Source organism: Natrix helvetica (assembly GCF_964273705.1).
Source record: "Natrix helvetica genome assembly, chromosome: 3".
Taxonomy (NCBI): Eukaryota; Metazoa; Chordata; class Lepidosauria; order Squamata; family Natricidae; genus Natrix; species Natrix helvetica.
The window spans coordinates 2,369,363-2,393,872 of NC_138549.1; the positions used below are offsets into that span (position 1 = coordinate 2,369,363).

The 24,510-nt window shown below is 43.4% G+C and overlaps 3 protein-coding genes across 6 annotated transcripts in view; 2 read left to right on the forward strand and 1 right to left on the reverse strand.

Moving 5' to 3' along the window:
• Positions 1-24,510, forward strand: part of EPSTI1 (epithelial stromal interaction 1) — a 577,346-nt gene that overhangs the window by 403,744 nt on the left and 149,092 nt on the right. The window lies entirely within an intron of this gene.
• The window catches only part of LACC1 (laccase domain containing 1), a 384,759-nt gene that overhangs the window by 326,775 nt on the left and 33,474 nt on the right, over positions 1-24,510 (reverse strand). The gene's annotated exons all lie outside the window — the stretch shown is intronic.
• The window catches only part of ENOX1 (ecto-NOX disulfide-thiol exchanger 1), a 367,889-nt gene that overhangs the window by 284,243 nt on the left and 59,136 nt on the right, over positions 1-24,510 (forward strand). For all 4 annotated transcript variants that reach the window (XM_081947904.1, XM_081947907.1, XM_081947905.1 and 1 more), the window contains 2 exons: positions 9,875-9,981; positions 22,377-22,497. In XM_081947904.1, the coding sequence (XP_081804030.1) occupies positions 9,875-9,981; positions 22,377-22,497 (228 nt within the window). The remainder of the gene's footprint in view (positions 1-9,874; positions 9,982-22,376; positions 22,498-24,510) is intronic.

A 24,510-nucleotide genomic window follows, 5' to 3' on the forward strand; every position in this document is an offset into this window, starting at 1 on the left:
AGATTGGACCATGGGATGGACTTATGGGTGTGGGGGGAAAGATCTTGAACTTTCAACTAGGTGGGGGAAACCGGGAAGCTTTCAGATTTGGGTTTTCCCAGATGTGCCGACATGGCTCTCTTCATCAATTGGAACTTTGAAGAACGCTTTGCCTTGGACTCTAATTTACTTTTGGATGCTATTTGGCACCCTGACAATACTCCCTTCCCAAATTCATCTCTTCTTACAAAATCCATCTCTGCTTTCATTTAAATCAAACTATGAGCTTTTCTCCACCGTCCCTCATTGCCAGTTCTGAAATTGCTCCATATTCTTTGGGTGATTGAAGACGTCTTGTCTTCTACTTGACCCAACCAGCATAATTCTGAGGAAACCAACATCTGTGGCTTGGCCTTCTGAGCCCACCTTTCTCCTTATGGGAAATGGATAGTGACAGCCATCAAACCTGGTTGTGAGCTGGTGTTTTCTGCAAGAATAATAACGGTACCTACAGCCTTCCTTCAGAAAAATCTCTCTGCTGAGCAAATTATTTGCAGGTTTTGGTGTGTCGTTCAACATTCTTGACTTGACCTCTGTTCTCCGAGATGGAGTCCTTGGAAGAGCAATCTGTCTTTGCTCTTCTTCTGTCCACTAAGGCCTGTTGTGGCTCGCCAGTGGCCAGAGGAGCTGGCAGCAGAGTTGGACAGTGAGGAGGTTGGGGAGGAGCATGGCCCAGTCCCGGAGGCTGGGGAAGGCACAGATGCGTCAGAGGCAGAGATGGGCCCGAGGCAGTGGTGAAATTCTAATTTTTTTACTGCCGGTTCTGTGGGTGGGGCTTGGTGGGCATGGCAGGGGAAGGATGCTGCAAAATTTCCATCCCCACCCAACTTTGGGGACAGCCAGAGGTGGTATTTGCTGGTTCTCTGAACTAATCAAAATTTCCGCTACCGGTTCTCCAGAACCTCTCAGAACTTGCTGAATTTCACCCCTGGGCCGAGGCCATCTGGAAGTAATCAGGTGCCTACAGAACTAGACAGCAGTGAGGCAGAGGAACATCTGGAGCCTGTTCCCAGTGTGCGCATGCGCAGAGCTGCCAGGAGAAAAGAACAACTCAGAAAACAGGATTGACTTGGGAGTAAAACCATAGGTGGAAGGTAATTGCCCCTCCCATAGGACATAAAAGAGGAGCAAAAGGGGAGTTGGGCTTTTGCAGGAAACAATTCATTCCTTCAGTCGTTAGATTTGTTTCAGGAGTGTGAAGATCTGTCCGTGAACCTCAGAAACTCTGTGCCAAGTCTTTCCTTGCATTTGGAGAATATTTACATGGCAGCTTTCCAAGACAGATAAGGTCTGTGGTCATAAATACTCCTTTGAAAGATTGTTTGCCAGGCTTTTGCTGAAGGTGAATGAGAGGAATTCACATTCGTTTAATAAAAGGAGTTTTGTGGGGACCAGGACTCTTCCTCCTGCTTTTGGGAGAAGCCTGGGTCAGAACAAGGCCTTCTACAAATAGTAAGGTAGTGAGGCCACCACGGGGGGAAAAAAAGACCTGGTCATCATTGAAGTCTCGCCATCTGCCATCTGCCAAAGTGCTTCAACCTGCTTGTGAAGTTCTCCTGTAAAGAGTACAACAACTTCATTAAAGAGTCTGCCAAGCGTTACTCGGGGTCCCAAAAGAAAGAGAGGAAAAAAAAATCACGACACTTTGGCAGCCTATTAATTCGGTGGCAAAATAATGTCAGGATGATAATTAATATTGTTATTAATGCATATCGGGATAATTAATTTTCCACCCATCCCTATCGTTGCTTAATCTTGGGAAATTACTTTGTTGAGTTCAGTTCTTCAGATGTGAATATACTAACGATGAAAATGTAGCATAACTATCTGCAAACTCCCTTTTGACATCTGACAAAAACTTAGGAAGGGCTGAAAATATGAAACCTTTCTCAATCTCTAAGAGAGAAATAGTTGCAGTGTCCCATTCCGTTCAGCCTTGATGATCTCCAAGGGGTCAAATGTCTACGGAGACCAGGGGTGGTTCCAGCAGGCACTACTGCTGGTTCGCTCGCATGCGCAGTGCTATTAAAATCGTTCTGCGCATGCTGAACACAACAAAGGAAGTAGAAGTAATTCTACCTGTCTTTCTTGGTTCTTGGGGCCCGACAAGTATATTCTAATCTTAATCTGTTCAGGAAACTACATTTCTTCCCCAAATCATAGTTTGTCCAATTTTGTCTCATCCCTCAACAAGCAATGGAGATGATCTATATCAGCATGAGCATGATGTCTAATGAAGAGAAGGACTAGGGATGACATGATAGAAGTCTTCCAATATTTGAGGGGCTCCTACAAAGACGAGGTCAACTTCTTCTCAAGAAACAATGGATAGAAACTAACCAAGGAGAGATGCAACCTAGAACTAAGGAGGAATTTCCTAACCATTAGATCTATCAACCAATGGAATGACTTGCCTCCAGAAGTTGTGGGGGCTCCATCACTGGAGACTTTCAAAAAAAGACTGGCCAACCATTTACCTGAAATGGTGTAGAGCAGAGGGTTGGACAAGAAGACCCCCATGGTCCCTTCCAACTCAGTTATTCTATGCTCTGTGTGTCTTTCCTCCAACTTTACAAGCCTGAGACCAAGGTCTCCTAGCAATTTCAAGCTGCATCCTTAAGAGACACAGAGTAGTTCTTATTGTCCTTCTGTGCAGTGGTGAAGCTATAAATCCTCACTTTTCTACGTTGGTCTCCTGGTGAGATGAATGCTTTCCTTGGTGTTTCCAGCCAGTTTAATAGCCATTAACATTTAGGTCCCTGTTGCACTAATGTATTTAAGTTTTAATTCAGTATCACTGCACTAATTAATTTGCTTATCCTGCATCTCAGGGCCTGAATTCTCTTTTCCTTTTGGTAGTAAATTAAGAGGACATGGATTGATTTTTGCAATGTGGGGCAACGGTTGTTTTCTTTCTTGTTTAAGTGGTGCTGAACTGGTGATACAGATTGTCTTCCATGGTGCAGTTGGGTGGTATGAAAGTCCAAGAAGTATCCACAAGATACTTCCTTTTCCAGCAACCAAGACCTTTGAAGAATGGGTTGTCCTAGGCAGGTCAATCTCACCTGTCCCCCTAAATATATGGAATAGGAAGGTGATGACCTGCATCAGTCATCCCTCCATCTATCCATCCACCACCTACCCACCTTCCATCCCACCCACTCACCATCCGCCTATCTGTCCATCTGTCCACCCAACCAACCATCCACCCACCTTCCATCCCACCTACCTACCTATCCATCCACCCATCCACCCATCCATCCATCCACACACCCACCTTCCATCCCACTCAACCACCCATCCATCTGTCCATCCGTCCACCAACTCACCTTTCATCCCACTCATCCACCCACTCACCTGTCTGTCCATCCATCCATCTGTCCACCCACCCACCCACCCACCCACCTATCCATTCATCTATCTACCTACCCACTTTCCATCCCACCCACCTTCCCACCCACCCACTCACCCATCCATCTGTCTGTCCATCCATCCGCACACCCACACACCTTCCATTCCACCCATCCACCCACTCACCCATCCATCTGTCTGTCCATCCATCCATCCACCCACCCACCTTTCTACCCACCCACCCATCCATCCGTCTATCTACCCACTCACTTTCCATCCCACCCACATTCCCACCCACCCATCAACCCACTCATCCATCCATTCGTCTGTCCGTCCATCCACCCACCCATCCACCCACCCATCTATCCATCTACCCACTCACCTTCCATCCCACTCACCCATCCGTCTCTGTCCGTCCATCTGTCCACCCACCCACCCACCCACCCATCTGTCCATCTGTCCACCTATCCATCCTTCTACCCATCCTCCCTCCTTCCCTCCCTCCACACATTTCTTCTTTCATCCGTGGTGTATAACTTTAAAAAAAATGATTTTCAGTCTTTTACTTATTGACAAGACAAAATGTTGCATCTGGTTAATGAAAATTTCATATGACAGGAGATAAATCCGCAGATGTTTGCTGATGAATATTTAATTGTGCTTATTGTAGGGTCCTTCTGTCATATGTGGCCGATCAACTGCAGCTTTGTAAGAAGCATTAGGCCTGGGTTGCAATCAGGAAACTTGGTTGCAATTTTATATTTGTCCCCCTTTTTTTATGGCAAAGAAAAGTAGATCAACAGCCTCCCTTGATAAAATGCTTTGAAACCCCAACCCAGTTAGGAAAACAGCAGCTGAGAAAAAGACAAAAGGTGTCACATTTTTAATCTTTAGGAGTGGACTGTCAACGGGAGAAGAAAGAAGTAGAATATTGTGAAATGATCTTTTGATGTCTCCGCAAAAATTGCAGGGAAGACACAAGCTCAGAAAACGTAGAAATTCTACATGTAGAAACCCCCAAATGAGCTTGAGAGAAAAGATGTACAGAGGTGGGTATTCAGCAGGTTCTGACCGGTTCTGGAGACCCAGTAGCAGAAATTTTGAGTAGTTTGCAGAACCGGCAAATGCCACCTCTGACTGAACCTGCCCCCATCTCTTCTCTGCCTCCCGAGTCCCAACTGATTGGGAGGGAATGGAGATTTTGCAGTATCCTTCCGCTGCCACGCCCAGCAAGCCACGCCCACAGAACCGGTAGTAAAAGATTTTGAACCCCGTCACTGAAAATTTTATACTACTTTATCTCAGCCATCATGACCCACTCCTAATTTAAACTTTGGAAATGTTGAGGCTACGTCTCATCCTTCCTTGCCATTGCACTTGGTCCTTAAGTTATGACCACAACTGAGCCCAACATTTTTGTTGCTAAGTAAAATGTTGCTTAAGTGAGTTTTGTCCCATTTTATTATTTTTCTTGTGAAGCGGATCATTGCGTTTGTTAAGTGAGTAACACGGTTGTTAAATGAATCCGGCTTCCCCGTTGACTTTGCTTGTCAGGAAGTTGCAGAAGGGGATCATGTGACCCTGGGACTCGGCAACCGTCATAAGTATAAGTCAGTTGCCAAGCGTCTGAATTTTGATCACCTGACCACTGGGCTGCTGCAAGGATTGTAAGTGTGAAAAACCACAAGTCCCTTTTAGGGATTTGCAAAGCGGACGCAGTGGCTCGGTGGCCAAGATGCTGACTTGTCAGAAATGTCGGCAGTTCGAATCCCTAGTGCCGCATAACAGAGTGAGCTCCCGTGACTTGTCCCAGCTTCTGCCAACCTAGCAATTCGAAAGCAGGTAAAAATGCAAGTAGAAAAATAGGAACCACCTTTGGTGGGAAGATAACGGCATTCTGTGTGTCTTTGCCATGGAGTCATGCCGGCCACATGACCACGGACACGTCTTCGGACAGCGTTGGCTCTTTGGCTTTGAAACGGAGATGAGCACCGCCCCCTAGAGTCATGAATGACTAGCACATATGTACGAGAGGAACCTTTACCTTTACTTAAAGAGGAGGAGGAAGACTGTGGGGTCTTTGGTGCACTCTGAGGTTGATTGTTTTCTTGCAGACATTTCATTACCCAAGTAGGTATCATCATCAGTGCTAGAAGGAGAGTGGATTTGTAGAGAGGAGGGGGGGGGGACTGTGGGGTCCTTGGGGCTCTCTGAGCTTAGTTGTTTTCTTGCAGACATTTCATTACCCAACTAGATAACATCATCAGTGCTAGAAGGGAGTGGAGTTTGCTCTCTGTGGTTTGCCCAGTCAGTATTGGCAGGAGTTTTCTTCTTTTTAGTTCCTTGATTTGGCTGTTGTTTGCTGGCTGGTTGATTGCTTATCTAAATTGGTACCCACTGGCTTCCAACAAGCAAATCCAACCAGGAAGCCAGCAGAAGATGGCCAAGACCTGCAGTTAGAACGTCTAGAAATCATTTTCCTAGCCAGACCTTCCAAAGTTCAAGAGCTTCCAAATTTAATAGACACCCCCTTAAAATAGCAGTGCACCTTTTTTCTCACATCTTCAAGAAAATGTTCTTCTAGAGCCTTCTGCCACTAATTAATTATACCCAGGCTGTTGATTACGTTCAGTGCTCTTTGCCCTCGTAATAGGTGCAACAGAAGAATGATTAGAATCTAAATTACATTGTTAATAAAATAGATTCCTTCGTGATAACCCTTTCATGGTTTCCTATTCTTATTCCAATTAATTTAATAAGGTTATGAAATACAAAACCTGAATCATAAGAACATGCAAATTGGAATATCATTTAGCAGTTGGATTCACCGTACCTAGGATTAGCTGTGATGTGATGCAGGGCATTGAGAGGAATGGATGGGCAGATAATAGAATGACAGAGCTGAAAGGGACTTTGGAGGTCTTCTAGTCCAACCCCCTGCTCAAGCAGGAGACCCTACACCATTTCAGACAAATGGCTGTCCAACCTCTTCTTAAAAACCTCCAGTGTTGGAGCATTCACAAGTTCTGGAGGCAAGTTGTTCCACTGGTTAATTGTTCTCATTGTCAGGAAATTTTATTACATTACATTTTGCATATACCTTGGGTATACTACACTGAAAGCCATTGTTTTATATTTTGGTTGAAAACTATATAATGATAAGATCTTTCCAGGGATGCGTTCAAAACACTAAAGTTATAAAAAAGTTATCCAGCAGCCCAGTTCTTGGGAACAAGCTGGTGGCATTTTGAAGGTTGGAAATTCTACAATTACCAGCTCTATAAAATAAGTCTGGATGACAATTTCTCCTTTTTATAGGGATGGAATTCAATCAGAAAAGGCAGCAGTTTGGCGTTCGAATCCCTAGCGACGTGTAACAGAGTGAGCTCCATTACTTGTCCCAGCTTCTGCAGTTCGAAAGCATGTAAAAAAAATGCAAGTAGAAAAATAGGGACCACCTTTGGTGGGAAGGGAACAGCGTTCCGTGCGCCTTCAGCATTGAGTCATGCTGGCCACATGACCACGGAGATGTCTTTGGACAGTGCTGGCTCTTCGGCTTTGAAATGCAGATGAGCACCGCCCCCTAGAGTTAGGAACGACTAGCACATATGTGTGAGGGGAACTTTTACCTTTTTATCTTTGTTGCAGATATACTTTCAATCATAGTAGAACCAATTCCATCTGTATAAAAGGAGAAATTGTCATAGAGATTTGTTTTGCAGGTCTGATGTTGGTGGGAATTCCTATAGTAGATAATTGTCAATTTTGATTACTTAGGAACCTGCTTTTTGACAGACAGATAGTGAAGTCAGCAGGAAAAAAGATGAGATTTTAGCAACATGGCTGCAGGGAGACCAGTTTAAATCTAAGCAGGCTTTAAACTTTAGCCGAGGCACAAACTTCAATGTTACACAAGTAGTGACTGTTCAGTGCAGCAGTTCCAAAGAGGGGGGGGGGGATTATACTTTGGGAAATCAGAAGTCAGCAATCAGTATTAAGAACCTAGTTTGGGCATTGCACAATCAGTTCGTAAAATTCAAGTTGCACAATCCATAGTCCAAGTTTGTAAAATTTGTAAAACAGCTTGCAAAATTCAATTTGTAAAATTCAATTTTTTTTCACTCTATATACTTTATTTTATTATTAGTTTGTCAAACATGTACAGGATAACAGATATAAGTATGAACATGGACATGAACAAAGGAAATGGGTACGATTAAATGGGGAGAGTAGGACAGGGACAGTAAGCGCACTGGTGCGCTTATGCACGCCCCTTTTATGGACCTCTTAGGAATGGGGTGAGGTCCACAGTAGACAGTTTGAGATGGAAACTGTGGAGGTTTGAGGATGTAACAACAGTCGGGTAGAGCATTCCAGGCGTTGACTACTCTGTTGCTGAAGTTGTATTTTGCACAATAAATAAATAAATGTTTTGCACAATAAATAAATAAATTGCACAATCGGTTTGTAAACTTCAAATTGCACACTGCACATCTGTAAATTTTGTAAAACAGTTTGCAAAACTCCGTTTGTAAAATTCAAAATGGACAATCCGCAGGTCGAGCAGAAGATATTCAGTTAAATCCAGAATAACCTTCTTAAATCAACACAGAGGCAGAGCTTTCCATAAAGGCTTATCGGATCATAATTAAAAACGGTGGGGAAGATTAAAAAAAAATTACTTCTGCAGCAATAACACAAACCATGGTGTGTAGAGGGGATAATTCATTTTCCAGAGAGGAGTTTCTCTTAGATTTGCAAATATGAGAATCCCTTCGCCAAAATGAAATACATATGTTTTCTGAATTAACTGTCACTGTTTGCTGCTATTGTGTGAATCTGTCAACTGTGAAACTCCAGAATTTGATTTGCAATATTTTTATTTTAGTTACTTTTAAGGCCTGAGTGACATTTCATTTGCAATTGCTTGGCGACCTCAAATGTTATCTTTTGACTTGAAAATGTAATGTCTGAAAGAGAGAGAGAGAGTGAGAGAGAAAGAGAAATATTAGAATAAAGAACTGAAGAAAGGAATACGATTTGAATTGCAGATATCTTTTGGGCTTCTAATATCTCTCATGTTTCTTATGTAAATTAGCAATATACATATTTAAATTTCGGTGGGTCTGTAAAAATCACAAGTTCACTTTAATACTGTAGATCTGCAGTTTGCAAATACGAGGGATAAGCAGACTTAAAATGTTTTGTGGAAGACATTGGCCCACAAGGGAGATGAACAGAGAAGTCTTCATTTAAAAGGATAGGTAAATAAATGGTGCCATCTTCTTTAGATTAACTCAAGTTCCAACTTGGGAATTTCCTTAACACTTTCAATAAGAGTATAATCTTATACGTGTCTACTAAAAAATAAGTCCCAGTAAGTCAACTGGGGCATGTTCTTAGGTAAAATAAACAGCTGGCATAGTCATACTACACTCAGTATCAGGGATGCAACAGTATTAATACTGTTAATACTTAATAGTATTAAGTATCCACCTTAACAATCTGAACTGGCCTGTCAACATGTCATCCTTAGTGAAGTATGCACTAATCCTGCATCAGATGAGGAGAGTACATTTTTCTCCTTCTGTCCTGGCCACTTTTTACAGAGGCACAATTAAGAGTGGTTTAACAAAATGCATCCCTCAGTGCCTCAGATAGAAAACTCCCACAGAGAGTGGTGAGGACAGTGGAGACAATTATAAAAAAGCTCACTTCCCATTATTCAGGACCCTGCTTATAAATGCTAAGTACTTAGAGCTTGAAGGATTGTGAGAGATCCCACACACCCACTTCACACTCTGTTTCTGTTGCTCCCCCCCTCAGAGGAGGTTTCGAAGTATTTATGGCAGGACTTCTGTAAAGCCTAGGCCATCCGTCCAAAAAACTCCCAAGATTTGTTTTTCTTCCCATGGACATGTACACATCTGAACTAGACTGTGTTGTTTCTCTGTGTCATAGAATATATGTGGGTATATGCATAATTTTGTATTTATTTATTTATTTTGTCATTTATATAGTGTATATTGGAGGTGTACTCTTTGAGATCTGTATGCCACCAAATTTCACTTTAACATAGGCCGATTAGTGTACATTCAAAGTGGCAACAAAGTTCTTCCAGGTTCTAGAATTACAGCTTTAGAAGCTACAAATTGGAGTTTCCTATAGCTTCACCTCTAACTTAGCATCTCATGCATACAAGTCAGGACTGTAACAATAACTGGAGAAGCCATTAACTGCATGCAAATCTGTGGGTAATCAGGGCGCAACCGGTTATAGACTAAAGATGTGAGCAGACACTTGAAGGAGGAGACCTCCAACAGCTCTGAAATGTAAGTACAGAAAAGACACGCGATCGGAGGCCGCGGATGAGGTCATCCCAGCAGTGACGTCATCCGCAGGACTCCCCGTGTCTTTACTTGGCTTTCCTTTAGTGCTCACAACATAAATTGCTTGTCTTGTTTGACTTCCTTGTTCACCAAAGTTGAGCAGATTGTGGCCGTTTTCAACGCCTCCGCCCGGCAAAAAGCTTGGGACCATTTCTCCAAAGCTCAACGGAAGAACCTAGATATTTGGCGCAAGCACTCCGAGGTGGGTGAATTTTTCCTTTTCTGTTTTTATCCGTCATTTCACAGCCTTGGACCAAGTTGTGGGGGCGGAGGGAAATGCAAAGGGGCCTGTGGTGGATTGTGCTTTGTTCAGCAGTCTTTCAATTGCTGCAATTGTTGTGTGTAAAAGTAATTAAGGATTGTTTCCAGAGTCCCTGCAACGGTTTATACAGCTGAAACTCTCGGGGGACAATATCCCTTCCACTAAAACAGCTAATGGAGAGAATTAGCAAAGTCGCCTTAGCATTTAAGTCGTAGTCCTGGAGTGAATGAATTCCAAAATGAATTTAATTCATCACAATATTGTCCAAAAGTGGAGGAAACTATTGGACAAAGCAGATTTGTTTCAGAACAATCATCTTCATCATAAATATTCCTAGCAACGTAACCGCTAAGGAGATATTGGAAATCCAGATTTCTTATTTCATTAGTATTAGCTTAGGACAGGCATGGTCATTTTTCCAACTTGACTTTGGACAAAGTAAATGGGGAATGTTTTTTAATGGTCCACAATCCAAACTTTGTAAAATAGGACACTGTGCAGTCAGAATTCCACATTTTTAATCTTTTGAGTCCTATCAAGGATAAGATTTTTTTTTATTGATGCAGTGATAGCAAGGAGCTACAAAGTTTTTCTTGAACCCAGATAGTAGAAAAAAACTACTTCCTCATCCTAATAAGAGCTCAGATTCACCTACGGTCCTGCAGAAGTGGGAAAGGAAGTCCTCGTTAAATTATGACAGCTTCCTGGCCTCATTTATTTAAAAAAGAACATTAAATAATGTACTTCTTTCAAAGGGTATCTGGACTTTCTTATTTTGCTTGAAAACGTTTCACTTCTCATCCAAGAAGCTTCTTCAATTCTGACTGAATGAGGGAGAATAGAAGGATTTATATTCCTTGCAGTCGAATTTATTAAATTCCTGGCGTCTGGTTGTTAGCGCTCTTTCTGGGAGCCGTTGAGGCCACTTGGAGGTTTATCTGTGCCCTTGGGAGTCACCTGAATGCTGCAGTCTGCAATTTGTCTGGAAATCCATTCATACTCCCACAGCATTCGAAGGGTATTCCTCTGACAGGTGACCCTGAGGACACAGATAAACCCCCAGGTGACCTCAACAACCCCAAAAAAGGATGCAAATGACCAGCTGTCTGCAAGGAATGTAAACCCTTCCATTCCCCACCATCCAGTCAGAGCTGAAGAAGTTTCTTGGATGAGAAGCAAAACATTTTCGAGGAAAAACCAGAAAGTCCAGTTGCCTCCTGAAAAAGCACCTTTGGGACACCTGCATGAAAGGAACATCACCTGAAGGATGGTAGATAAAGCACTGTGGTGAACCAGACCTTTTTTGAACTTCTAGGTGAAGCTGGTACAAAATGCAACAGACTTAGCAATTCAGTGCTCATCTCCTATCTTGTCCATTTGATGCCCAATCTGGAGAGACCAGTGATAGGGCAGAAGGTATCGGACAGAAGGAGGGGACTCAGAATCATACCACCTGGTTTGTCCTAGTTGCTAACTTGCTCTCCTCAGAGCAAAATCTCTACCTGTTCTACTTAGCCATACCTGTTGGCTTCCTTGCAAATAGGTGTGGTAGCCAGGACCACCAAGGAGATACATCCTGAGTATAAATACTTGGTTATGCCTAGCAATAGAGGAGAACCAGAAGCAGGGAGATTTGGGCAAGTGGAAGGACGAAAGAAGGGAAAAATCAAATTCAATCCAGCCTGAACATCTGGATTTTGTTCAATGCATGTGCATGATGAGAAATCAAGGAAGAAGAATTGTTTTTCCTACATCCCTTTTGAGAGCGGGAGAGAGAGAGAATGAGAGAGTGAAAGAGAGAGAATGAGAGAGAGAGAGAGAGAGAGAGAGAGAGAGAGAGAGAGAGAGAAAGAGAGAGAGAAGGAGAGAGAGGAGAAAAAACCAGAGAGAGAGAGAGAGAGAATGAGAGAGAGAGAGAATGAGAGAGAGAGAGAATGAGAGAGAGAGAAAGAGATAGAGAAGGAGAGAGAGAAGGAGAGAAAATCAGAGAGAGAGAGAATGAGAGAGAGAGAGAGAATTCCCTACATGTTTAATTTATTGATCATATTATGCAAATGTGTCTCGATTCATTTTCTTGGATTCATGTGCTCTGCATGTCGATGATTTCCTGCATTCTGGCTGTGGCTTAGTTGTGGCTTGGCTTGTGTTGTGATCCATGCATCAGGCTTAATACCATGTCTGAACGATGGTTCTTGGGATCAGGGCACTTTGTCAATGTGTGCAACAGCTACACCCTTCCCATGGATAAAGGGTTGGCATGGACTGAAACCCCGAGTTACGTACCAGGGGTTCTTTCAGCTGAGAGGCAAGCACGACTATCACTGTCTCTCTTAGGTCCTTCACTGGTGAGAGAGAGAATGAGAGAGAGAAAGTAGGTAGGTAGGTAGATAGAATGGATAAACATAGACAGACATGATAGATTATAAGATGATAGATGATGGATGGATGGATGGATGGATGGATAGATAGATAGATAGATAGATAGATAGATAGATAGATAGATAGATAGATAGATAGATAGATAGATAGATAGATGCTCCATACATAAAAGATGGATAGATAATAGATGATAGAAACAGAAAGACGAGAGAGAGAGAGAGAGAGAGGGGGGGGGTAGGTAGGTAGGTAGGTAGGTAGGTAGGTAGGTAGATAGAATGGATAAACATAGACAGACATGATAGATTATAAGATGATAGATGATGGATGGATGGATGGATGGATGGATGGATGGATGGATGGATAGATAGATAGATAGATAGATAGATAGATAGATAGATAGATGCTCCATACATAAAAGATGGATAGATAATAGATGATAGAAACAGAAAGACGAGAGAGAGAGAGAGAGAGAGAGAGAGAGAGAGAAAGAGAGAGGGTAGGTAGGTAGGTAGGTAGGTAGGTAGGTAGGTAGGTAGGTAGATAGAATGGATAAACATAGACAGACATGATAGATTATAAGATGATAGATGATGGATAGATAGATAGATAGATAGATAGATAGATAGATAGATGATAGATAGATAGATAGATAGATAGATGCTCCATCCATAAAAGATGGATAGATAATAGATGATAGATGATATAAACAGAAAGATGAGAGAGAGAGAGAGAGAGAGAGAGAGAGAAGGTAGGTAGGTAGGTAGGTAGGTAGGTAGGTAGGTAGGTAGGTAGGTAGGTAGGTAGGTAAGTAGAATGGATAAACATAGGCAGACCTGATAGATTATAAAATGATAGATGATGGATGGATGGATGGATGGATGGATGGATGGATGGATGGATGGATAGATAGATAGATGCTCCATCCATAAAAGATGGATAGATAATAGATGATAGAAACAGAAAGACGAGAGAGAGGGGGGGGTAAGTAGGTAGGTAGAATGGATAAACATAGGCAGACCTGATAGATTATAAAATGATAGATGATGGATGGATGGATGGATGGATGGATGGATAGATAGATGCTCCATCCATAAAAGATGGATAGATAATAGATAATAGAAACAGAAAGACATATTAGAGAGACAGACAAACAAACAATGAAAAAGAGAGAGATGATTGGTTGACAAATGAATAGATTGATGATAGAGAAACAGAAAGGCATATTAGAGAGAGAGAGAGAGGGAGGGAGGGAGGGAGGTGCATATGCTTTTTTAGCCCCCCCCCCCAACATTAACCTGGTGTGCATCACACTGTGGTTTTTGTTGTAAAGGAAATAAGACCCGTTTCCTTGTCCCAGCCCTTCATCTTGATTTTCTTTCCTAAAATAAATAAATAAATAAAACAAAACATGCTGCCAGGCGATGCCTCCGTTTTCGGAGTGTCCTCTTGGTGCCTTGTTAACAGCCCAGTCCTTTTCTTGTTTCCTTGCCTAACAACCCAAATGCTGTGCGGAGGTAAGAGTTCTTTATGGAATTATTGTGTCTCTTGCTTTATAAGAATGGCGTTGCATGCTTCCAAGATAAAATTGTGCTGAAGTCCAAATCCTGGAGGGGCCGTTGGAGTGCCCTGAATAAATAAATAATTGATTGAATAAGGAAACCGTTGGATGCGATAACTGCATGAATTAAAAATAAATAAGCTTTTATTATCACGGCCTATTACAACGTAGAAGATGTACGATGTTTTCTGGGGTTATTCATAAATGAATACACCTGAATGCCAAAAAAATAAAATAAGAAGCCAAAGGAGGTTTTTTTTTTATTAACCAGGCTGCTATTTTCCTAATATTGAATATATATCCATTAACACTGAAATTTATCTGAAACACACACACACGATTGAAAATATTCAGGATGGGAATTAATTTCTTAACACTTAAATATTTAATATGCCACGATGCGTTCAAGGCGTTCTGTTTTTCTTTCCTGCAAACCATCCTTGAATTTTTAACGATGGCTAATTCCCCGGTCCCTCGCTTCTCGTTTTTTTAAAAGTAATAAAGCTGTAAGGAAAAAAAAAAGTTCTCTTTCAAAAACAAGGCGCCTATCCTACCCATCCACTGCTCCCAAGTCCCATCCACTCTCTCTCTCTCTCTCTCTGATTTGAAGGCTAGAAACTGGGAGATGGTGAGTTCTAGTCCCACCTTAGGTACAAGAGCCAGCTGCGTTGATTTGGGTCTGATCAGTAGGAGACTGAGAGTTCTAGTCCCACCTTAGCACGAAAGCCAGCTGGGTGACTTTGGGCCAATCATCAGGAGACTGAGAGTTCTAGTCCAGTGGTGGGTGCACAGGGCCAGGCATCCACCACATGAATGCATGCAGCATGCACATGTGTACTTACCCCCCATGACACTCCAGCTGCTCAGCGGAGCATCACGTGCGTGGAAGCCCCCAAAACCTCAAATACCGGTAAGGAATGCGGACGGGCGGGTGGGCCCTCTGGAAAACCTTACCGGAACGGTACCTGGTGCTCCCGGCAGGTACCGGTATGCCCATACCGGGGCATACCAGTCGCATCCCACCACTGTTCTAATCCCACCTTAGCATGAAGTCTACGGTGACTTTGGGCCAATCCCTAGGTGTGATGACCCAGGGCGTGGCACTAAAGCAACACAGCCAGAGAAGAGGTCTAACTCCCCTTTATGGCTCCAACTGTACCCACAAACGTCCCCACATGCACTACAAGTCCTGGAGCAAAGCTCTCACGTGCACCTTCAGAAGCTTCTGGCTGCAAGTAGTCCAGTAAGCCAGGTTAACCAGACAGCAACCAGGGCCAGCAGTCCAATAAGCCAGGTTAGCTAAACAGTAAGCAGAGCCAGAAGTTCAGTAAAGGAGGCAAACTGGGAAGCCTCACAAGGCAGAGTACAGCAATCTCCAGGCTTTGGAAAGTGCACACGAGGCTCCACAGATTCAACACTTGTTCTCAACAAATGCCCCCCCCCCCCCCACTGGCACCTCCTGACATCTCAGTCCCCAGATGTGCCTTGTGAAAGGGGGAGGGGCACTCTCTTCCCTCATGGGCGGCTCAGACTGCGTTGTTCTCACCTTCTCTCTTCCCTCCGTGCTCTTGGATCAGGAGGGGGTTCTCCTTGCTCTTCTCCTGAGCTCTCCCTGCCTGCCTTTACTAATTCAGAAAAGCCTTGCCTGGACTGACTCTGCCCAGTTTCCTCCAAGGCCAACGGAGCAAGCCTCTCCATCTCTGTCAGCTCCTGCTCCAGCTCATCTTCCCCCGCAGATTCAGACTCCGACAGGGCATTAGGGGTGGTGAGTTCTAGTCCTACCTTAAGCACAAGAGACATCTGGGTGATTTGGGGCCAATTGCCCCAAACTGAGAGTTCTAGTCCCATTTTACAGCCAGCTGGGTGACTTTGGGTCTCTCTCTCTCTCTCTCTCTCTCTCTCTCTCTCTCTCTCTCTCTCTCTCTCTCTCTCTCTCTCCCTCTCCCTCTCCCTCTCCCTCTCCCTCTCTCTCTCCAACCCAACCCAACCCATCATAAAGGGTTGGCATGGTGAAAATAGGAGGAAGAAGGTATGTTGAATATGTTGAGTTATTTGTAAGAATAATTAAGGTGGGAATGATTTTTAAAAATAAAATTAGATAAAAAATAAAAATAAATAAAAGTGGGATTGCAGGGGGGGGGGGGGAATCCAGGAAGGTGTTAGGTTAAAGAAGGCGACTTTATGCTGATTTGTGGCTTTCAAAACGCTGCGGCCTGAATGCAAATGTCCTTGATTTTCATGCTTAGGAAGTTGTCGGAAATTTGTGTAGCAGGGTAAATTGGGTTGCTTTATTGATTTGCACATGTTAATAAGAAATCCAAACTGTGTGGCCTCTTTAGGGATGCAGGAGAATATGAGGCTTCCTTTTGAAAACACGAAAGAAACTCTGCTTCATGAAATACCTCCTGGAATGTCTATGGAGATTCTCTGTCATCCAGGTCAAGGTTGTCCCAAAGGTGCTTTTTTTTTTCCCCAAGAGGCAACTGGACTTTCTTGTATTTTTTTCTTTGAAGAGGTTTTACTTCTCATGCAAGAAGCTTCTTCCAGTTCTGACTGAAGGGTGGAGGATGGAAGGATTTATATTCCTTGCAGACAGCTTGTCATTTGCATCCTTTTGGGAGAGTCGTTGAGGCCACTTGGAGGCTTATCTGTGTCCTCAGGGTCACCTGAGTGGTGGAAATGGGTGTGTGGAGACTTCTTGGAACTGCTGAAAGGACCATGCTGTGGAGCTGTGCTTTCTGTGGGATGTTTTCTGCCCTGTGTCCTTTCACTGTTGAAGATAGGCACCGGCTGTTGTGGTGTCTGTGTTGTCTGCATCTCAAACTGAAGCACAAACGGTTCCTGTAGTCTGCATTTTTTGGAAATCCGTTTGTACGCCCATTCCATTCCAAGGATGTCCATCCAAAAGTGCATAGCTAAATATCTATGGAGATTCTCAGTCCTCCAGTCCATGGTTGTCCCAAAGGTGCTTTTTTAGGAGGCAACTGGACTTTCTTGTTTTTTCTTTGAAGACGTTTTGCTTCTCATCCAAGAAGCTTCTTCAGCTCTGACAGGATGTTGGGGAAGGGAAGGATTTATATTCCTTGCAGACAGCTGGTCATTTGCGTCCTTCTAGAGAATCGGATGAACAGATTTCCAGAAAAATTGCAGAATACATGAATAATTTGCCCTTCAGTTTGAATTGCAGACACCACAGACACCACAATCTTCAACAGTGAAAGGCAGAAAACATCCTGCAGAAAGCACAGCTCCACAGCATAGTCCTTTCAGCAGTTCCAAGAAAGCTCCATACACCCATTTCCACCACTCAGCTGACTCGGAGGATGCAGAGAATCCTCCGAGTGGCCTCAACGACCCTCTAAAAGGATGCAAATGACCAGCTGTCTGCAAGGGGTATAAATCCTTCCCTTCCCCACCATCCAGTCAGAGCTGAAGAAGCTTCTTGGATGAGAAGCGAAACGTCTTCAAAGAAAAACCAAAAAGTCCAGTTGCCTCCTGAAAAAAAGCATCTTTGGGACTTCCTGAAATGACTATGCAATTACATAGTCAGGGAGAGCACAGGGGACAATGCTTTTTTGTTTAATGTCAAGAGATGGAAAAGTGATAGTTGCAATGCAATTAAAAAAAAGAGTCAGTTTCATAGAAGGGAAAAAAGATGTGGAGACTCTAGAAAGAGTGCAGAGAAGAACAACAAAGAGGATGAGGGGACTGGAGGCTAAAACATATGAAGAACGGTTGCAGGGACTGGGTATGTCTAGTTTAATGAAAAGAAGGACCAGGGGAGACATGATAGCCGCCTTCCAATATCTCAGGGGTTGCCACAAAGAAGAGGGAGTCAAACTATTCTCCAAGGCAACTGAGGGTAGAACAAGAAGCAATGGGTGGAAACTAATCAAGGAGAGAAGCAACTTAAAACTGAGGAGAAATTTTCTGACAGTGAGAACAATTAATCAGTGGAACAGAAGTTGCCTCCAGAAGTTGTGAATGCCCCAACACTGGAAGTCTTTAAGAAGATGTTGGATAGCCATTTGTCTGGAACGGTATAGGGTTTCCTGCCTAGGCAGGGGGTTGGACTAGAAGACCTCCAAGGTCCCTTCCAACTCTGTTATTCTATATTCTGTTCTATTCTATTCTTCCCACTCTTAGGTCACAGAGCTCCCACACAGAAGTCCACCCTTGCAATGAACTAATCAAGCAATTATTTAGGTCTGTCTCCATGTCAGAGTTGCCACCATTCTTAAAAAGTTGAAATTGGAATTAGATGTATACACGTAGTCCTCGACTTACAACAGTTCATTTAGTGACTGTTCAAAGTTACAATGTTGCTGAAAAAAGCGTCTTATGACCGTCTTCCCCACTTACAACCATTGCAACATCTCCATGGTCAGCAGTTGGACTCCTATTTGTGACGGTTGTAGTGTCCCGGGGTCATGTGATCCTCCTTTTGCGACCTTCTGATAAGTCAGATTCACTTAACAACTGGGTTACTAACTGCAGCAATTCACTTAGCGACGGAGGCAAGAAAGGACGTAAAACGGGGCAAAATTCAACGTAACCAATGTCTCGGCAACCAAAATGTCCACAATGGGTTGTCCATTGTGGCCGTACGTCAAGGACGACTTTTGTTACATTCTAGATTCTCTGTTGCCTCCACCAAACACTTCCTAACATCTTTGGAACGGAATGCAAACGGGATTTATAGCCCTAATAATTGGGAGAAGACTTCCCGAGTTTCCAAGGCCTCCTTTGTAAATCTTCCATCCATCAGCTTCAGCACTTCCGTTGTGATTAAAGGCTTCACACGCCCGGAGGATAATGGATTACATTTATTGATAAACACTGGATGCATCTCGCCAACAAATTATTCGAGTCCCTCATTAATTGCGAGGAATAAAATGGCACATTCCTCAACCACATTTTCTCCTCAGAAGTCACTTCTCTTTCTTCTGCCAAAGATTTAATATCACCTCCCTGGGAATTGGCTTTTTTTTTCCAATAGAAAAATTAGCTGTCTCTGGACCCAAAAGTGTTACACTTATCACTGGTGTATACCCTTGTGTTGCAGCCGATGGTATTATTAGACTAAAAGTGAATCCTCTCAATCTTCCTTGTGCCAGCGTTCAGGAAGGGAGTCTTGTGGCCGGTCAGCCACCAGCCCCTCCAGCAGCCGAATCAGAGGAGGAGGCGTGGGAATCAGGGTCAGGATCAAGGCAACCTGGGATCTCCAAGGGGGAATAGGGAATGGAGTTGGCACAGAGAGAGGGGGGGGAGGGAGGGAGGGGGAGAGAGAGGGGGGGCTTCATTAGCAGCAGTGGCTCTTCCGTCCCAAGGACCGGCCCATAGATTTCCACTGCTCTCCACTCTGCCTTCTGTGCATCCGTGTGTCAGGCACTGAACCCAGCTGTTCCTTCTCTTCCTCATCAGCCACCTCCAGATTTGAGGGCTGACGGACGGCCCAGGCTCAGAGACAGAGACAGAGACAGAGACAGAGACAGAGAGAGAGAGAGAGAGAGAGAGAGAGAGAGAGAGAGAGAGAGAGAGAGAGAGAGAGCCTGGGCCATCTGGAGTGGCTGATGAGGAAGAGGATGAACAGCTGGGTCCAGTGCCTGACACACGGATGCGCAGAAGGCAGAGGAGAGGAGAACAGTGAAAATCTATGGGCCGGTCCTTGGGATGGAAGAGCCACTGCTGCTAGCCAAGCCCCACCTGAGCTCTGGGGATAAAAGGCAGAGGGCAGAGATGAATAGATGTGGCAGACAACTATTCATCTCCCTGCCAGACAGACTTGTTAGCCTGAGGCAAAACGTTTTGCCGGGGCTGCCGGCATCCCTAATTAAACATCAGCGGCTTTGTCGTGTTTGGGAAGCTGGGTCAGAACAGGGAGCCATAATGTCACCTTCTTTTCTGAGAAGTTTTGAGAAAACTCAATTTACGAAGTCCTTTTACTCGTCATTTGCTTTCCTGTGCTGTCTTTCCTATTGGGTTATTTCTGTCAGGATTGGCTGTTCATCCCCAACATTTATTTCATAAGGCCTGAGGCCTTCATCTCAGAAAGAAGGACTAGGGGATGACACGATAGCAGTCTTCCAATATCTCAGAGGTTGCCACAAAGGGAGTCAAACTATTCTCCAAGGCACCTGAGGACAGAACAAGAAGCAATGGGTGGAAACTAATCAAGGAGAGAAGCAACTTACAACTGAGGATAAACGTCCTGACAGTGAGAACAATTAACCAGTGGAGCAGAAGTTGCCTCCAGAAGTTGTGAATGCCCCAACACTGGAAGTCTTTAAGAAGATGTTGGATAGCCATTTGTCTGGAACGGTATAGGGTTTCCTGCCTAGGCAGGGGGTTGGACTAGAAGACCTCCAAGGTCCCTTCCAACTCTACTATTGTATTATCTCTCCAATTCAGGTACAGGTTTGTTCTGATATGAACTAATTTTTGAAGCACTTTTCTGCAGAGCGCTGGGCCCTGACTCCTCTCCCTCAAGGTCACCAAAAATAGATAAGGTCATAGCTTAAACAGGAAGGGTTTACCTCAAAAATTATGCACACTTTCAAGTGGGGCCAGCTGAAACAAACGCTTTGGCCTTAAACATCCCACAGAGGAACTGTTCTCGCTGCAACTTTCAAACGGAGCTCTTTTTTTAAAAAGTCATTTAAATTTTAAAGGTCATATAGTAGAATAGTTACCTCTACTTAATCATAGTTTCAACTGGAAAACTGTGAGGATCCTAGACCAAGCTAAGTCCAAAAATGCTAGAATATTCCTGGAAGCCCATCATACTGACAAATTGGCCATCGACAGACACATAGAGATAAGCAATATCTACATACCATTCAAAAGAATAGCAGAAGAGAATGACAGAATTGGAAGGGACATTGGAGGTCTTCTAGTCCAACCATTTTTTTCAGGCAGGAAACCTGATACTATCAGTCAAATGGTTGTCCAATCTCTTCTTTAAAACTTCCAGTGATGGAGTACCCGCAACTTCTGGAGGGAAGCTGTCCCACTGATTAATTGTCCTCACTGTTAGGAAGTTTCTCCTCAGTTCTAAGTTGCTTCTCTCCTTGATTAGTTTCCACCCATTCCTTCTTGTCCTGCCCTCAGGTGCTTTTGGAGCATAGTTTGACTCCCTCTTCTTTGTGGCAACCCCTAAGATATTGGAAGACTGCTATTATTTCACCCCTGGTCCTTTTTGTTAAACTAGACATACCCATTTTCAGCAATCCTTCTTCTTGAGACAATCAAAAATAGTACCTCTTTGCCAGCAATCAACACCCAGATAAACTGAGATTAACACCAAGATTAATACTACAATCAAGCAGTAAACAATATCCCAAACAAGGAACTGTAAACTAAGACAAACAATCAAACTTTAACCAAGTACATTTCCACCACCAACACTGTTTAAATAAACGTAGTATATAAACAGAGCAAACCCCACTCTCCCTTCTTATCACTGATGATGTTACCTAGTTGAATGAAACATCTGCAAGAAAAAAACCCAAACAACAAACTCAGAGAGCACCAAGGGCCCCACAGTCCTCCTATCCTTTCTTCTCTTCCTCTTCCTCCTCCTCCTCCTCTACCACAAGCCCCACTCCTTTCTAGCTCTGATAATGTCACCTAGTTGGGTAATAAAACACCTGCAAGAAAACCACCCAGCTCAGAGAGCACCAAGGGCCCCAGAGTACAATAATCAGATGAATGACATCCCCTAATATAGATTATTTTTCCTAACTCACTCACTATCTATCTATCTATCTATCTATCTATCTATCTATCTATCTATCATCTATCATCTATCTATCTATCTATCTATCTATCTATCATTTATCTATCTATCTATCTATCTATCTATCTATCATCTATCTATCTATCTATCTATCTATCTATCTATCTATCTATCATCTATCTATCTATCTATCTATCTATCTATCTATCTATCTATCTATCATCTATCATCTATCTATCTATCTATCTATCTATCTATCATTTATCTATCTATCTATCTATCTATCTATCTATCTATCTATCTATCTATCTATCTATCTATCATCTATCATCTATATCACTATCTCTTTGAAGCTCTTAATTTTTTTTAACCATAACTTTGTCAGAGTCCACCGAAAGTATTCCCGTGTAGCTTAACACGTCCCTCCTAAGAATCAAATGTGTGAAACTTAAAACCTAACATCACCAAGGCAGGACATTTGAAACTGGACATTAATAATTATCAGAACTGCCAAAACGTCGTGTTTTTTTTTTAATTTACTGGACAAAATGGTAGATAGCAACTTTCCAAGGGAGCCAATCGACTTCAGGAACTAAGATTTCGCTTCAGCCAGGACTAATGAAGTAAGTTTTTGGGTTTTGTCGTTTTGCTTGTGTTTAGGAACTCAGGAACGCTCAAAGCGAACAGCTGATGGGGATCAGGAGAGAAGAAGAGATGGACATGTCCGATGACGATAGCGATGAAAATCCCAGCAATAAGAAGCTGAGGATGGAGGATTCAGGTAATTCCTTCCCTCTTTTAACTGAAACACCAGATCATCCTCGATTGGGAGAAACGTCCTTCTGGGTTCAGCTCCAAGTGGGGAAAAAGACACTGGAAACATGGTGGCTGCTTGGAAAGATGGTTTAATGGTGGACAGGATCACATGGTTTGAGGTCCTGGGGTGGGAAAAGGGGAAGGGATGCTGGGTTTTATGCCCTCTGGGCTTTTGAATTTGAGCTTGAATTCTGATTGGTTGTCAGACTCTTATGGGGCCATGCAGGGGCAACTCTGTAGGCTGTCCTGAGTCCCAGGCTTGGTTGAGCCTTGCTGGGTGATGTCATCTTCCCAGGTGCCATGTGGTGAGATGGGTAGAGGGCAATTCCTGCCGTGGCTCTGCCTGAAAGAGGTGGATCTTTGTTATGTAGAATAGACTGGCTCAGGCCTTAAAGGTCCATTGACGAGGGGGGGGGGGCTGAATTTCTTTCTTTTTTAAAAAAGTTTTTTTATTTTTCCCTTTCAAATTCATTCATAGATATACATTCTTATAATTGCTATTTAATATTTGTCTGTTCATCATTAGTCTCTATGCTCATTTTTACACACATATATAGTACAGTTTGGGTCACTTTCTTGCCACCCTGTGCCTCCATCTTATTTTGCAACAACTTTACTCCTTCCATCTACTCAGCCTCCCTTCTCTGCCTTCTTCTTCCCTCCTCTCCTTCCTCCTTTCTTCTTCCCTTCTCTTTCCCCTTTCCTCCTCCCTTCTCCCCTTTCTTACCCTCTCTCCTACTCTCAATCCCCCACCCTTATTTTCTCTTCTTTGCCCTTTCTTCTTTTCCCTCCTCATTGGGGTGGGGTGAATTTCTGCCTCCCTTTTAATATTTCCTAAAATGTCTCATTTTTCTAAGAGAGGGGTGGGTGCTGACTTCCTATAGGACCCCCCATTCCTTTTCCCGGGGCTCAAAAGAGGCCAGATGGTCCCTGCAATCAACAACTATGGCTTCCATCTTGAATTTACTTTTGACTTTCCTTTTTGTGGGTACACCTGGAAGGGTGTGTGTGTGTGCTAGTTTAACACAGGTAGACCTCGACCTGCGACCCCCAATTGAGCCCAACATTTCTGTTGCTAAGCGGGACATTTGTTCAGTGAGCTTTGCGCCATTTTAAGATCTTTCTTGCCACCGTCATTAAGTGAATCACTGCAGTTGATAAGCTACTAACAAGGTTGTTAAGTGGATCCAGCTTCCCCATTGACTTTGCTTGTCAGAGGGTCGCAAATGGGGATCACGTGGCCCTGGGACACTGCAACGGTCATAAATGCAAGTCAGTTGCCGAGCGTCCCAATTTTGGGGTGGATTCAGATAAAATTGCAATTCCTTCCCTCTTTATTTCTAGAACACACAGGGAATCCTCGAATTACGACCACAATTGAGCCCCAACATTTCGGTTGCTAAGCGAGACATTCGCGAAGTGAGTTTTGCTCCACTTTATGACTTTACTTGCCATGGTTGTTAAGGGAATCCCTGCCATTGTTAAGTTAGCGACACGGTCGTTAAGTGGATCCAGTTTCCCCGTTGACTTGGCTTGTCAGAAGGTCGCAAAAGGGGATCACGTGACCTTGGGACACTACGACGGTCATAAATGCAAGTCAGTTGCCGAGCCTCTGAATTTTGATCACATGAATTGGGGAGGCTGGCATGAAAAACAGCCATAAGTCCCTTGTTTCAGTGTCGTTACTTTAAAAGGACACTAAATGAATAGTCGTAAGTCGAGGATTACCTGTACTTCCGTCCTTGAACCCTGAGAAATCCGGTCAAGTGGGACGGTTAACTTCCATGGTTTTATGGCAGAGAATTGTGCCGCAAAATCCATATTTTTAAGAGGAAGAGATTCCCTCTCACCGATTATAATTCCTGTGGTGGAGACGGATTTAATTTTCGCAGATTTGATCTTGCAGATATACAACTTGATGCGTCTCGGTGAAAAAAGCCGATAAAAAAGGATTCTGCGTGGAGAAAATGCCATCTGT